Source organism: Haliotis rubra, unplaced genomic scaffold, assembly GCF_003918875.1.
Source record: "Haliotis rubra isolate DU_JTF1 unplaced genomic scaffold, ASM391887v1 Scf569, whole genome shotgun sequence".
In the NCBI taxonomy this organism is placed as follows: domain Eukaryota; kingdom Metazoa; phylum Mollusca; class Gastropoda; order Lepetellida; family Haliotidae; genus Haliotis; species Haliotis rubra.
Genome location: NW_025767267.1, coordinates 123,905 through 137,859, shown reverse-complemented (window position 1 = coordinate 137,859; position 13,955 = coordinate 123,905). Strand labels below are relative to the sequence as shown.

General features: G+C 41.3%; 1 protein-coding gene across 1 annotated transcript in view; it reads left to right on the top strand.

The window, feature by feature from the left end:
• LOC124254221 (unconventional myosin-XVIIIa-like) overlaps positions 1 to 13,955 on the top strand; it is a 149,243-nt gene that overhangs the window by 122,404 nt on the left and 12,884 nt on the right. Inside the window, 11 exon segments of the mRNA XM_046688108.1 lie at positions 2,955 to 3,083; positions 4,433 to 4,576; positions 5,366 to 5,455; positions 6,494 to 6,613; positions 7,861 to 7,972; positions 9,018 to 9,145; positions 9,713 to 9,736; positions 9,738 to 9,868; positions 10,480 to 10,603; positions 12,299 to 12,394; positions 13,253 to 13,354. Coding sequence (XP_046544064.1) covers positions 2,955 to 3,083; positions 4,433 to 4,576; positions 5,366 to 5,455; positions 6,494 to 6,613; positions 7,861 to 7,972; positions 9,018 to 9,145; positions 9,713 to 9,736; positions 9,738 to 9,868; positions 10,480 to 10,603; positions 12,299 to 12,394; positions 13,253 to 13,354 — 1,200 coding nt within the window.

Below are 13,955 nucleotides of genomic sequence, written 5' to 3'. Positions count from 1 at the left end.
TAAGTGTGTATGTGTGATAGAGAGACAGAGAGAAAGACAGAGAGAGAAAGATGTGTAAGGGGTTGGTGTGGCATATACTTCTGAAGGTCCAGGTTAGAATTGGTCTTCAGGAAACTATGCTTATTGAAAGAGGCAACTAACGGGATTGGGTGGTAAGGCTAGCTGACTTTGGTTATTCATTTCATTGTATCCCAACTGCATAGATCTATGTTAATGTTGTTGATCACTGGATTGTCTGGTCCAGACTCGATTATTTACAGAACAATATCATTGTTGAGTATTGCTGAGTGTGGTGTTAACAATAAACTCATGCATGTTGGATGACAAATATTGAAGTCTATATGTTGAGAGTAGGAACTTTCAGAGCAGCCACGTACATCATCTCACGCAACTGTTAAAACACTTGTCACTTCCTGGGAGATTACAGCATCCTCATTATCCGTAATAGGTTGACTAATAATGGCGGGACTCCTGGCTCAGCACCAGCGAGGCCTTTAGTGTGTAGTTATGGGTACAAAACCATTAAACAAAAATATACAAAAAATACTTAATACAAATTATGCTAGTCCATTTAGGATCTGATTGGCGTCAAATGTTCAGGTTTTGATTGCTTGTTGTAATTTTTGTTTGATTGACTTGGTGCCAGTTTTACTGTAACTTGTTCAGTTACAGCTGGCTGATGGAGAAGTATTGATCCCTGTACACATGGCAGACCTGTTACACAGCACTTCCTCCCCCACGTTGATGTGTTCATGTTGTTTGCTTCAAATACCACCTCACATGTGTTACACATTAGCTGAGCTCAAACAGGCGTCAGCGCCCAAGCCTGGATGGAGACATTTCAATCATGCTTTTATTTTTAATTTTAATTTTTGTTCAAATTTAGCCTACCCCAGATAGCATTCAGATGTTGGCCCAATGTTTGCAATGGTTTTGCCAACATTGCCAACGTTGGGCCAACGTCCGAATGCTATCTGGGACTTAACTTCATTGCTACCACTTGTTTTATCATCACAAGGGGGTGTTAAGTTGCTGTGAAGATTTGCCTCCATATCTGTGCCATGATCCGTGGTTGTCTTATGAATAGGTGATTAGATTTGATACAGCTATCCCAGTGGTCTAAGATGCCACTACTTGCTGTAGTTACTTCCCTTACCTGTGCCAGGATCTGTTGGTTGTTGGCATGAATCTGAGATTAACCCTAATCTCGATGACCAAGTGGCCTAAGGTGCCACATGCTCAGCAGTTTTGTCTCCCTTACTTGTGCCAGGATCTGCTGGTTGCTGGTGTGAATCTGAGATTATCCCTAATCGTAATGGCCTAGTGATCTAAGATGCCACAACTTGTACAGATTTACCTCCCTTAGCAGCATCAGGATCTAAGGTTCTAATCTGAGATTTCCCCTGATTATGATCCTTGATGACAGAGCGTTCCTGTGCTCATAGGTTTTAACTAAAATAAAACATTTGAGCTTTGTTTTCACGTTATTCTGACACGCTCTAATATCACTGAAGTGTTACCACACCCACAGATTTACTCACTCACTCCGCCATCACAAGTGATATACGTCACTGAGGAAGCTGGTAAATGCACTAAATGCATGTTCGATTATGCTTGAAGGACTGCATGAGGGTTTAATCTTGTATTATGACTTGGGATTTGAGTTTCCTGATTGGTATGTGGATTATCCCATTATATAATATTTTATCAGATTAAATCCAATAAAGAGTAATCTATGTTTAATCTGTAAAGAAATATTTTGTGCAACACAAAATGTTAAATTATTGAATTTAGTATTTTAATGCAAATATGCCTAGGATCATATATTGTGGAGATTAATTAAGTGTGAATATTGTAATATATGCAAGACATTCTTGAAAATATCATTATTTTATTATACGCATGTAGCAGAATTCCAGCAAACCATTAAACAGCTGTTGCTAATATTGAATTCCTTGTATGCATATTAGTTTTGTTTTATGCTGAGTGAGCGATTTTGAGGAATTTCGTAATTCATCCGATGTTGAAAGAAATATGTCCACAGTTGCTAGGTTACCGAATTAGCAAATGCTGGAAATTGTAAGAATGATTTTAGGGGAATTTTCGGTTGTAAAAAAAGTTTTAGCAGGATATAACAGATTCCTAGGCTATATCGGGGAAATGTGTCTGCTAGTCACATAAGTGTCGGTGTCAAAGCTGGATGTTGCTCTTATTTATCTCGAGGTGGAAATGCACTTTATTTCTTCATGACTGGTACATAATTGTTGCGTTTGTGGTACATGTAAATATGTGGACATGGGTGGTAGATAATCCGTAGGGTGATACAAGGCCAGAAGAACATATTTTTGTTGTAATTTATGTGAAGAATTTATGGCAAGATGACCAAAAGGTGAAGAATTTATCGTAGTTACAGTGTGAAAAGGCATTAAATTTGTCAATTTCATGCAGGGTGTGTTGGTAATAAACACCGGTTCAAGTATCACAATTGTGAGGATATTTACAAGATTATAAGCAGATAGCAGATAAATACCAAGACTGTCTCTAGTGTTTATGTGTTATCAAGTTTATGTGTTATCAAGTTGCCCACCTGTCTCTGTGTGTAGACTGTGCAATTAACTGTGGAATAGCCATTTTGTATATACATGTTATGCTGAATTAATCTTATCATTTTACCATTTCGTCTTTATTGTTCTGTGGGTGGCCATTCTGAAATGGCTTGCACCCAAGACACGAGTGGTAGCCAGTTGCTTCAGGAGGCTACAGAGAATCAAAATATTAATGAGACCACTGGCATTGGTATTTTGAGGGTCATTGTGACCTGCTACATGGTTTGGTGTTCATGTTATCGACCATTGGTTTGTCTAGTCCAGATTCAATCATTTGCATTTCTCTGTGATCTATGTGTGCGCAGTCATTGTTGTACAGGTTCTTTAATCAGTTTCTTGTACTTGCAGGTATTTTTTCGTCCGGGGGCGCTAGCACAGTTGGAGGTAACGAGAGATGAGAAGATTACTGGCACTGTGACAGCCTTCCAGTCCTTCTGCAGAGGGTTCCTCGGTCGCAGGAAGCTTGAGAAACTCAGGGTGAGTCTGAGACTCCTTCCCAGGTCATGCTCGTAGCAGTTGCTGCCACCAGCGTAGAATCTGGAAATTTGCCTTCTAAGCCCAAATGTGGTGACTTATGTTTCCAGATTTGAGACACGACCGGAAAGGAACATCATCAGACTTTCCCTTACATATAATTATACTAATTACATACTTACATGGTAGAAAGAAAATAAAACTTCAAATTGCCAAAACAAAACGATTCAGTTGAGTGAAGATATTCAGCATCACGATAGTCATCAATTTTTTGTAGACATTCAATTCAGTTGGTTTTGTGTATCATGGTTGCAGGCCACTTAGTTCAGTGTGGAGTCACTGGTGACAGCAGCAGTGTAGAGAGCATTGCAAATGAGTTATCACTGTAAGGAGCTTTGGTTAGTCAGTGTTGGACCACACTCAAATGAGTATACCGTGAATCAGTTTGACGACTAGAATTTAAATCTTTTATCTGATTCAGTTTGATGGCTCTTATCATGAGGGGAATAGTATACTGATCTGTGGATAACTTTGTAGCTATCTGATTGATTAATGAACCTTATAAAATCCAGGATGAGAAACAGGTTCAGTGGACGATTCTTATCCATTCGCTCCTTAACAAATGTTTACTTTCTTTCAGGACTCGTGAATATCCGGGTTAAAATTGATCTTCAGTAACCCATACTTGGTCGTAAGAGGCAACTAATGGGATCGGGTGGTCAGGCTCGCTGACTTGGTTGACACATGTCAATTTATCCCAGTTGCTTAGATCGATGCTCATGTTGTTGATCACTGGGTTGTCTGGTCCAGGTTTGATTATGTACAGACCGCTGCCATATAGCTGGAAGATTGCTGAGCACGGCGTAAAACTAAACTCACTCACTCACGCACTAGTTTCTCTCAGCACTCACCAAAGTTATTGTATGTGGGACTTAAAAACAGGAGACTTCCACTGTCTCAAATGATTCCTTTTCATAGGGTATGTCTGTATGATTCATGTTACCAAATATCTATTCCTCTCCTTTGATATATAAATTTCACACATCTCTCTATGGGTATGACCCATGAAGATCGGGGTTAGAATTGATCTTCAGTAACCCATGCATGTCATAAGAGCCGACTAACGGGTTCGGGTGGTTAGGCTCCTGACTTGGTTGACATGTGTCATCGGTTCCCAATTGCGTAGATCGATGCTCATACAGTTGATCACTGGATTGTCTGATGTCTCGTCCAGACTCGATTATTTACAGACCGCTGCCATATAGCTGGAATGTTGCTGAGTGCGGTGTAAAACTAAACTCACTCACTCCCAGGATGTGTGAATGTACTGAGCATCATGTTTCCTGTCCCAGGTCCAGCATCTGGCTGTCAACTGCATCCAGAAGAATGTGAGGAAGTACATGTTCATCCGAGACTGGGAGTGGTGGCGACTCTACACCAAGGTCCAGCCCCTCCTCAACGTCCACCGCACAGAAGAGGAACTCAGGAACGCTGAGGTAATCCTTACCCTCTCCTACCCAGAGTTCCCTGTGCAGTCGGGGGCAGCAAGATGGTCAGCTTGTTATAAATTGTGTCACCTTGCTGTTTGTGAGAACACATTGCACGATTCATATCATGAAACGGTACTGAGCCCGTTATCAGGAAGGTATCGATGTCCTACAACTGTCAGAACTCCTATACTGTAACATAGACTTTCAATGGCTTTGTGAAACGGGCCCTGTTATTTCATAAGTTCATATTCTCTACGTTTCTGCATTAATTTGTTTTTAGACCTCAGACATGCGATATTGTAGAGGAGAAACATATAAGTGCAATATGAAGATTCTGCTATTTATAGCCAACCAGGAAATGCATCTGCATATCTACATAACTGGTTCATATGGACAGTTTCTGTTATTTTTCACATGTTTTATATCTAACCTGTGATGGAATGTTTTGTATGTGTTGAGATACAGGAGTTGTAAGTCGATGTATCGTATTGAGTGCCTTGTATTGAGATACAATACGATATTGTTTTATTGTTACACCACTATTACTTGCCACGATTAAGCATTTCAGGGTAGCATTAGACCCTATGGATGTCATAAGAGTCGGGTAAAAGGATCAGATCACTTGTTAAATGCATGTCATTGTACCTCGGATGCTGCTTCTGATAACAAAAACTGGTTTGTGTGTCCAGGACTCAGTTGTTTGTAGACGGACATGATATAGTCTGAATACTGCTGACTGGTGTAAAATTAGAAACAGGAAATAAAAGCTGACACCAGTGATACTTTTTGCTTCAGGCGGAACTAGAACAGATGAAGACTAAGCTGGAGAAAGTTGAGAAGGACCGGGCGGACTACAAGCTGCAGTGTGACAAACTGGAAAACAGGGTATGTGGTTGTGTAGTCTTTAAACAATATATATATGTGGTCATTCTCTACTCACTTTTTAGAGCAGTGTGCTCTTTGTTATGTCAGCAGTTTCATATGTTCAAAGAATTTTCTTGGAGATAATATTCTCATTGCCTTTTCATGAATGTAAAGTACAGTTGGGCACCGTTGTCTCGATATTCATGGGACCAAGAAAAAATATCGAGTTATCCGAACTTCGAGACATCCGACCAGGGCATATCATCACATGTCACTATGAAAGAAAACAAAACCCTTCTCAGTATGTTTTGATTCAAAACTATAATCCGTTATCAGTAGTGTTTAGTCGTGACAGTGAGTACTCCCTAATTAATTCCTTCTTAATTAATCCTAATTAAATAAACAACTGACACTGTCAACTCATTTAGCCCTAATTAGTTGACACTACCGCATCCCTTTGATTCATGCCGCTCCCTGTGTAAACGTGTGGAAAGAACCTCAGTTCAGAGGGATACTTGCCCATGAAAGGGAGGTGAATATCGAGTTTCTTTGCAAATATCGAGTTAAAAGTGTAATTTTGCCTGTTGGGACCATGAAATTATATCGAGATATCCGAAATATCGAGACATCCATATCGAGTTAAAAGAGCTTGAATAATAATAAATTATGAAAGATTTTGCCGGGACTGAGATGTTATATCGAGACAACCGAGATATCGAGTTATCAGAGTTCAACACAATGGTGCTCGACTGTAATATTTACAGTTACTTTGTTACATATGAAAATACACTGTAAGGATTTGTGTCACATGTTCTTGACATCATGATGGGCATGGTTGTCAATCAGAAATGGGTTTTACAGTGTATATCGAGCAACATTTCATGATTTTATCTTTTGCTCACTCTATGCAATATCTGTGAATTTCCTGTCCTATAATTGTGCCATTTTCTTGTCTTATTGCTTATATTTTGCTATCTGTCAGATTGTGTTCGTATGAAGTTGTGAGTCATATAGATTTTTAAATAAACTCTGGGTCTTATACCTGTTTTGTGTGTGTAGTTGTCAGAGATGACGGCCGACCTCGTGGAGGAGAACACGACCTCAAACAATGCCACCGAGCTGCTGGAGGCGGAGACAGCTGACAGGATGAGGCTGGAGAAGGACCTCAAGGACCTGCAGGTGAACCCCGGGCAAACCATCCTTGTGATAATACAGGTGTAGTGAAAGGCTAATGAGTGAGTGCAGGTGAGCCCCGGGCAAACCATCCTGGTGATAATACAGGTGTAGTGAAAGGCTAATGAGTGAGTGCAGGTGAGTCCCGGGCAAACCATCCTGGTGATAATACAGGTGTAGTGAAAGGCTAATGAGTGAGTGCAGGTGAGCCCCGGGCAAACCATCCTGGTGATAATACAGGTGTAGTGAAAGGCTAATGAGTGAGTGCAGGTGAGCCCGGGCAAGGTGTAGGTGAGTGAAAGGCTAGGTGAGTGAGTGCAGGTGAGTCCCGGGCAAACCATCCTTGTGATAATACAGGTGTAGTGAAAGGCTAATGAGTGAGTGCAGGTGAGCCCCGGGCAAACCATCCTGGTGATAATACAGGTGTAGTGAAAGGCTAGTGAGTGAGTGCAGGTGAGTCCCGGGCAAACCATCCTGGTGATAATACAGGTGTAGTGAAAGGCTAATGAGTGAGTGCAGGTGAGCCCCGGGCAAACCATCCTGGTGATAATACAGGTGTAGTGAAAGGCTAGTGAATGAGTATGTGGTTTAGGTCTGTGAACTGGTACTGTTTTTCTGAGTGTTTGGTTTAAACATATTTATTTCATGAAAAGCAAAGACAGAATTTTCATGAACTGGATTGGTCAACAAGCTCGAAAGAACTTATATGAAGACCGTTCCAATATACATAGATATATGAAACAGTATCATGACAAGAACAGATGATATCTAAAATAAAAGTAGATGGTATGACATGTAGTCGGAATATTAAAAAATTAAAATCATGTCAGAGTGTTTCTAGTTTGAGTAAATTGTGAGAGTGTAAGTTTTTAGTACATGTTATATTTTGTTATTAAAAATGCTGGTACTGGAAATACAGACCTACACAGTTGCAACACAATCTCAGAAATTCTTTGCTGTTTTTAAGACTAGCAGTGATCACTAGTGTAAACCAAGTTTGTAAGTAGGCCTGCATGAATAAGACAAAACTGTGTTCTATGTTCTATAAACTGTAATCTGTTCCAGTTTTTAGAAGTGGAGCGTGGAGAACTGGTTCAGAATTAGAGCCTTGAGAGCTATTAGTCAATGACGACCCTTTGATTTTTACTTGTCCTCAGCAAAACTTATGAGCCTCGGTCAAGCAGACTAGTGTACATTTTAGAGTTTGTCATTGGATCTACACATATTCAGGATTGTGCTTTGTACTTCCACAGTCCAAGTACAATACTATCAAGAGGCAGAATGAGAGACTTGAGCAGGAAGTCATGCAGTCCCGAATCTGGCAGGCTCAGACATTGGAGGGGGAGCTGGATGACGATGCAGATGGTAAGAGTTCCCTCCCCTGAATGTGTCACACGTGAGGTAGTGCAAGGTTATAGTGCAGTCTGAAGTAGGAGGTCATCACCATCTGTAACAAAATACAGATGGTAAGAGTTCCCTCCCCTGAATGTGTCATTCATGTGAGGTAGTGAAAGTCTTATAGTGCAGTTCTCATAGGTAGGAGGTGAAGAGAAATGTTTGGTGTTCAAATACAGATGGACAACAGTGAGTTCCCTCCCCTAAATCTGTGATGTCACACGTGAGGTAGTGCAAGGTTATAGTGCAGTCTGAAGTAGGAGGTCATCACCATCTGTATTTTGTTACAGTTCGATCTTGAGATCAATATCCAAAAAGGTTCTCATGTGACCAAAACAAAAAAAGTGAAAAGTGTCATTCACATTGAGGTCTTGAATGAGTCTTGAGTGTAACTATCATAAATATAGTGAGGTGAATTTGAACAGAAATGTTTGGTATATATACCAGGGGCCATGTGTTTACAATGACTCGTTGATAAAGGAGGGCTCAGTTTAGCCCCAGAAGTCAACAGTACAACTACTTGTACAGAGTTGTGTCCCTTGCCTGGTGGAATGAGGAGGATCATGGGGAAGTTCATTGTTAACTGTTGAATTCCTACATGATATCGGTTTTGACCTCCCTACACCTGTACATGTTTAATGTAGCATGTGAGGTTGACTAAATGTTTAATCTCTGAGAAGTATATGACTTTGATTAAACATGTAGACTTGGGTTTTGAAAGCTGAACCTTCAGTAACCCATGCTTGTAACAGGCGACTAACGGGACCGGGTGGTCAGGCTCACTGGCTTGGTTGACACTTGTCATCCGTTCCCAATTGCGCAGATCGATGCTCATGCTGTTGATCACGGGATTGTCTGATCCAGACTCGATTACTTACAGACCGCCGCCATATAACTGGAATATTGCTGAGTGCGGTGTAAAACTACACTCACTCACTCATTGAGGCCTAGCTGTAACAGTAAGGGCTAGGATTGCCTGTGAAGGTGTTGTGCATTGCTACAACTGTTGTTCCAGATTCCATCTACAAGGAGCGCTACGAGCGGCTGTCCAAGGAGCTGGTGATGACCAAGAAGAGGCTGCACCAGCAGCACGAGGAGGAGATGGAGCAGGAGCTGCAGTCACGGCGACTCCTCGAGAAGAGGGTAAGTTGCACTGTCTTCAGACATTGCTTTTGAGTCCTTTGAACTAAGGATGATCTTACCTTGTGAAGAAATGCTGTTTGCTTATCAACAAAGGCCCAGGAAATTGCTTGTCAACAAAGGCACAGGAAATACTCGTCTCATTTACTTTGGGGTGATTGTCATTTAATCCTCATACCTCGTTGCTGATGCTATTAATTGTACCTGGTCAAATATACCTGTATAACAGACAGTTTGTTGTGGTAAGATGCGCTGGTGGTCGACTTGAAATGTCTTTTGCATCCTTGGAATTAAGGATTATGTGTCTCTTGTGCTATATATCCATTAACAAATTACCTAAGTTCTATATGATCAATATAAGTATACCAGGGATTAACAGGATTGATACTCAGGAATGACAATCGGTAGCAAAAGTAATGTAAGTCCCCATGATTCCTTGTACCTTATTGGTTATGTTCTAAGTTCTATATGATCAATACTTATTGTGGTCTGATTGCCCTTGTGATTTTCAATATTTCCTGTTATGTTACGTATGCTATGACTTTATCATTGCTTTGTGTGTTGATGTAGTTGCACGATGCTGTAGAGGAGGCAGGAGGAACAGCGCCGCCTGGTGCAGCTGACCAAGAAGAAGGTGCAGCGCATCACACAGGAGATGCAGGACACCAAGCTGCACCTTGAGGAACAGATGACGCGCAACAACGAGCTGGAGCGGAAACAACGCAGGTAGGCGTCCATCATACTGCTGGTATATTGCTAAAAGCAGCGTCAAACCATATTCACTCACTGTTCTATCTAGTTTAGACTCACTTAAAACACTCACTATATCTTATGTATATATATATGGTTACATTGAAGATGAATTTCTCCACTAACTTAGGGAACTAACTGCAAACCTTATGCAGAAGAATTACACCAGGATCATAAATCAAATTGCTGAAGGAATGTGCAAATATCATTCATGTGAACAGCTGCGTTTTGGTGTAGAATTAGCCAAATTTTGTGAAGAATTCGCCAATTTTCACTGAGTTTCATCATTTATTGAACTCATGACAATAATCTTTTCAACATTATGAATTTGTTTTACAGTACATTAGTTCATATGTAAACAATACCTTTAACAGTGTGAAATATTTTGCAAAATTTAGTTTAGAACAGTTGACTGAAGTAAGTGGCTACATTTACACTGGCGAGTCTAAACTTTTGATAGGTAGTATATAAGCTCAGCTAGTAATATCCGAAGTTATTTTCGTAAACTCAAAATATTTTGCCACAGACTGGTATGTTTCAATGGAACCATGGTGTTATATATAATGTGTATCTGACTGTCATTGTAGGTTTGATACAGAGTTGAACATGGCGCAGGAGGATGTGCGAGATGAACATGTGTTACGAGAGAAGCTTCAGAAGGAGAGAGACAGTCTGATGTCTGAGAAGTACACTCTGGAACAAGATGTGCAGGTCAGCTCCTACAACTACATCTCGAGTTTCAATATCTTTTCATTATACATTAATCAAACCTTTTTCTTTAAACCAAGTATGTTGATGAATTGTTCATGTTTTACAAAGTTTATGGACCCGTGAAGATCGGGGTTAGAATTGATCTTCAGCAACCCATGCTTGTGGTAAGATGCAACTAACAGAATCAGGCGGTCAGGCTCACTGACTTGGTTGACACATGTCATCATATATATCGATTGTGTAGATCAATGCTCATACTTTTGATCACTGGATTGTCTGGTTCAGTTTCGAATATTTACAGACCGCCGCCATATAGCTGGAATATTGCTGAGTGTGTAGTGATTCTAAATAAACAAAAAAACCGCTAATTACAAACTTTAAACAATATACAAGTTCAACAATTTAGCCTTGTTTAGCCATTGAATCATTATTTAAGTGTACAAGGCTTGATTCGTTCTAAATGGAAAACGAACTTGAACTTGTAACAGAGCAATCGAATGGCAGAAAGGAAAATGCCCGTGTATCGCTGACCACCATCTTATATAATCAAAACCTGTTTGTTTTTCACGTGCATTTGCGCATCTCCAGGTGTGTTCAGGCGATACGTCTAGTATGCACTGAGTGCGTTTGAGCGAGCAGTGTTAGTGATAAAACCAAAATGCCTTCAGATCACTTAATAATCTGTGATGGGCACAGTAGCGAGGGTTTCCTGAAAGTCTTCATGAATCCTCCATTCTCGTGTTTGAAATCTAGATCTGATTATCTGTATTGGAAACCAGGTGATTGGATTCCCCAATACTCCCTCTCATGTGACTGTGCTTTGTAAAACTAGCAGGCCAGTCAGTCAGGCTCGGCTGAACATTCAGTCAGCCATCAGCAAGACAATTAGGTCTGGTTCAGATCTTATCTCCAAGCCATTATAATGAAAATATGTTTACTCAGTGCCATTATTGAGGGGGTCATGCAGATAATGAGAGATAAAACATTGAATTTTCAACCTTCAGGACGGCAGTTCAATTGTAACTGGAATTAATCATTTGACTGTTACTTGTCATGTAGGCAGGTTTTGTCTTTGTTTTTGGTAGTGTTTTCTTTTACCTGTTTTTTTTCTTCTTTTTTAATTGTTTTTAATAGTTATTGTCAGTTAATCACATTGTGAAAATGCTCAGACCTACTGATGTATATTGGTGTTTGTTTGACACCCTCAACATTTAGCTGACCCTTCAATAGTCGGACATTCTGGTGGTTAAAGCATCCACTCATCACGCCAACTCACTCACTCACTCACTCACTCACTCACTCACTCACTCACTCACTCACTCACTCACTCACTCACTCACTCACTCACTCACTCACTCACTCACTCACTCACTCACTCACTCACTCACTCACTCACTCACTCACTCACTCACTCACTCACTCACTCACTCACTCCAGGAGAATAACTCTAACATGACAGTGCTTCTAGCTACTGGTTAATATTCTCCTGCAAACTACTGAATTTCAAACCTGCTCTCAAGTGAAATCAGTTCTGCCATGGGTATCAAGTTCAAGGGTGAACCTGATGATATGTTTCACCTTACAATGTGGTCCCTTGTCTTACTGTAATGAAGATCAGTGTCATGACAGCTGGACTCCTGTCACAGCTGGATGTGTTGTGACATGTACTGAAATGTACGAGTGTCTATTTCACAGCGCTACAAGATGGACTACGAATCTCAGGTGGAGAAGAACGAGAGGCTTGAGAAAGAACTCAGCGATCTCCTGTCTTCGGGGAAGGATAACAATGAGGTATTGTTTTAGTTGACAGGGTTGATTAAACAGTTAAAGTTTCAATTACCCAACTGGTGTAGTCAAGAACTTACTTTCTAGGTACAGCCTTGGCATAGTATGAATATCACATGTAATAGGTGTTCATCTGGCAGTTTGACATGATTCTAAAAAAGGGTTACAGATTATTATTCACAAGAGTGGAATTCTTTAATTACCAAAAGAGGAAACAGTTCTTCAAGTATAATTCTATTCTTTGGTTACAGATAAAATAGTTCTTAAGTCTATTCTTTAGTTACAGATTTTCATTGCTATGGTAATTGCTTTAGCTTTGTCATGAAATTGTTAAACTGACCTACCATTGTTTTAGACAGTTTTATGACTTGGGAACCTGAGCATGTGCTTTAAGCATTTACCTCCCCTTGGCAGGTGTGGGAGGGTAACAGTCTGGTTAATCATAAATTTAGAACCTTGAATGAAATGGGAATAAAACAAATTGGAAATGAAAAGGAATGGATATTTTAAAATCTTTGAGAAAAATAGTGAATTTTGACTGCTGCAGCGCTTTTAAATCACTTTTTAAAGTGAGTTATATTTACCCATGGAAGTGTGACACAATTGATGCAATTGATGGTTAATAACTTTCTCTATAGTCATTATAATGCAGCAGTGATGTTTCTTTGCAAACAAAATGGAAACAATTACTAGAAATTGGAACTGAATATAACAGTAAACGTTTATGCCCTTTTCCAGAAAGACTATCTACAAACTCTGAGGACTAGAAAAATAAAGTTTTAACTAGACTTCTAGATTAATCTTATAATGCTGAAAGTGTGTTGTATAGAGTGATGTATATAGACAGTTACTGTTCTCCTGCAGGTTGTGGTGCTGAAGCGGGCGAAGCACACTCTGGAGTCCAAACTGCGGGAACAGGAGGAAGAGTTGGACGATCAGGCCGGGCAGATTCAGCAGCTGGAACAGGTGGGTACTGGGAGCTGGGGCAGTACTGGGGGGTACTGGGAGCTGGAACAGGTGGGTACTGGAGGAGCTGGAACAGGTGGGTACTGGGGAGGTGGTATAGAGCAGGTGGGGCTAGGCAGGTGGGTACTGGGGCAGGTGGGTACTGGGAGCTGGGAACAGGTTGGTTGGGAGCTGGGGCAGCTGGGAGCTGGGGCAGGTGGGTACTGGGAGCTGGGGCAGGTTGGTAGCTGGGGCAGGTGGGTACTGGGAGCTGGGGCAGGTGGGTAGGTTGGTACTGGGAGCTGGAACAGGTTGGTACTGGGGGCTGTGGGTACTGGGCAGGTGGGTACTGGGAGCTGGGGCAGGTGGGCAGGTGGGAGCTGGGGCAGAACAGTGGGCTGGGTACTGGGAGCTGGGAGGAGGTGGCTGGGGCTGGAGGTGGGTATTACTGGAACAGGTGGGTACTGGGGCAGGTGGGGTGGGTACTGGAACAGGAGTACTGGGGAACAGGTGGGTACTGGGAGCAGGTGGGGGGGAGCTGGGGCAGTGGGTACTGGGAGCAGGGGTACAGGCAGGTGGGTACTGGGAGCTGGGGCAGGTGGGTACTGGGAGCTGGGGCAGG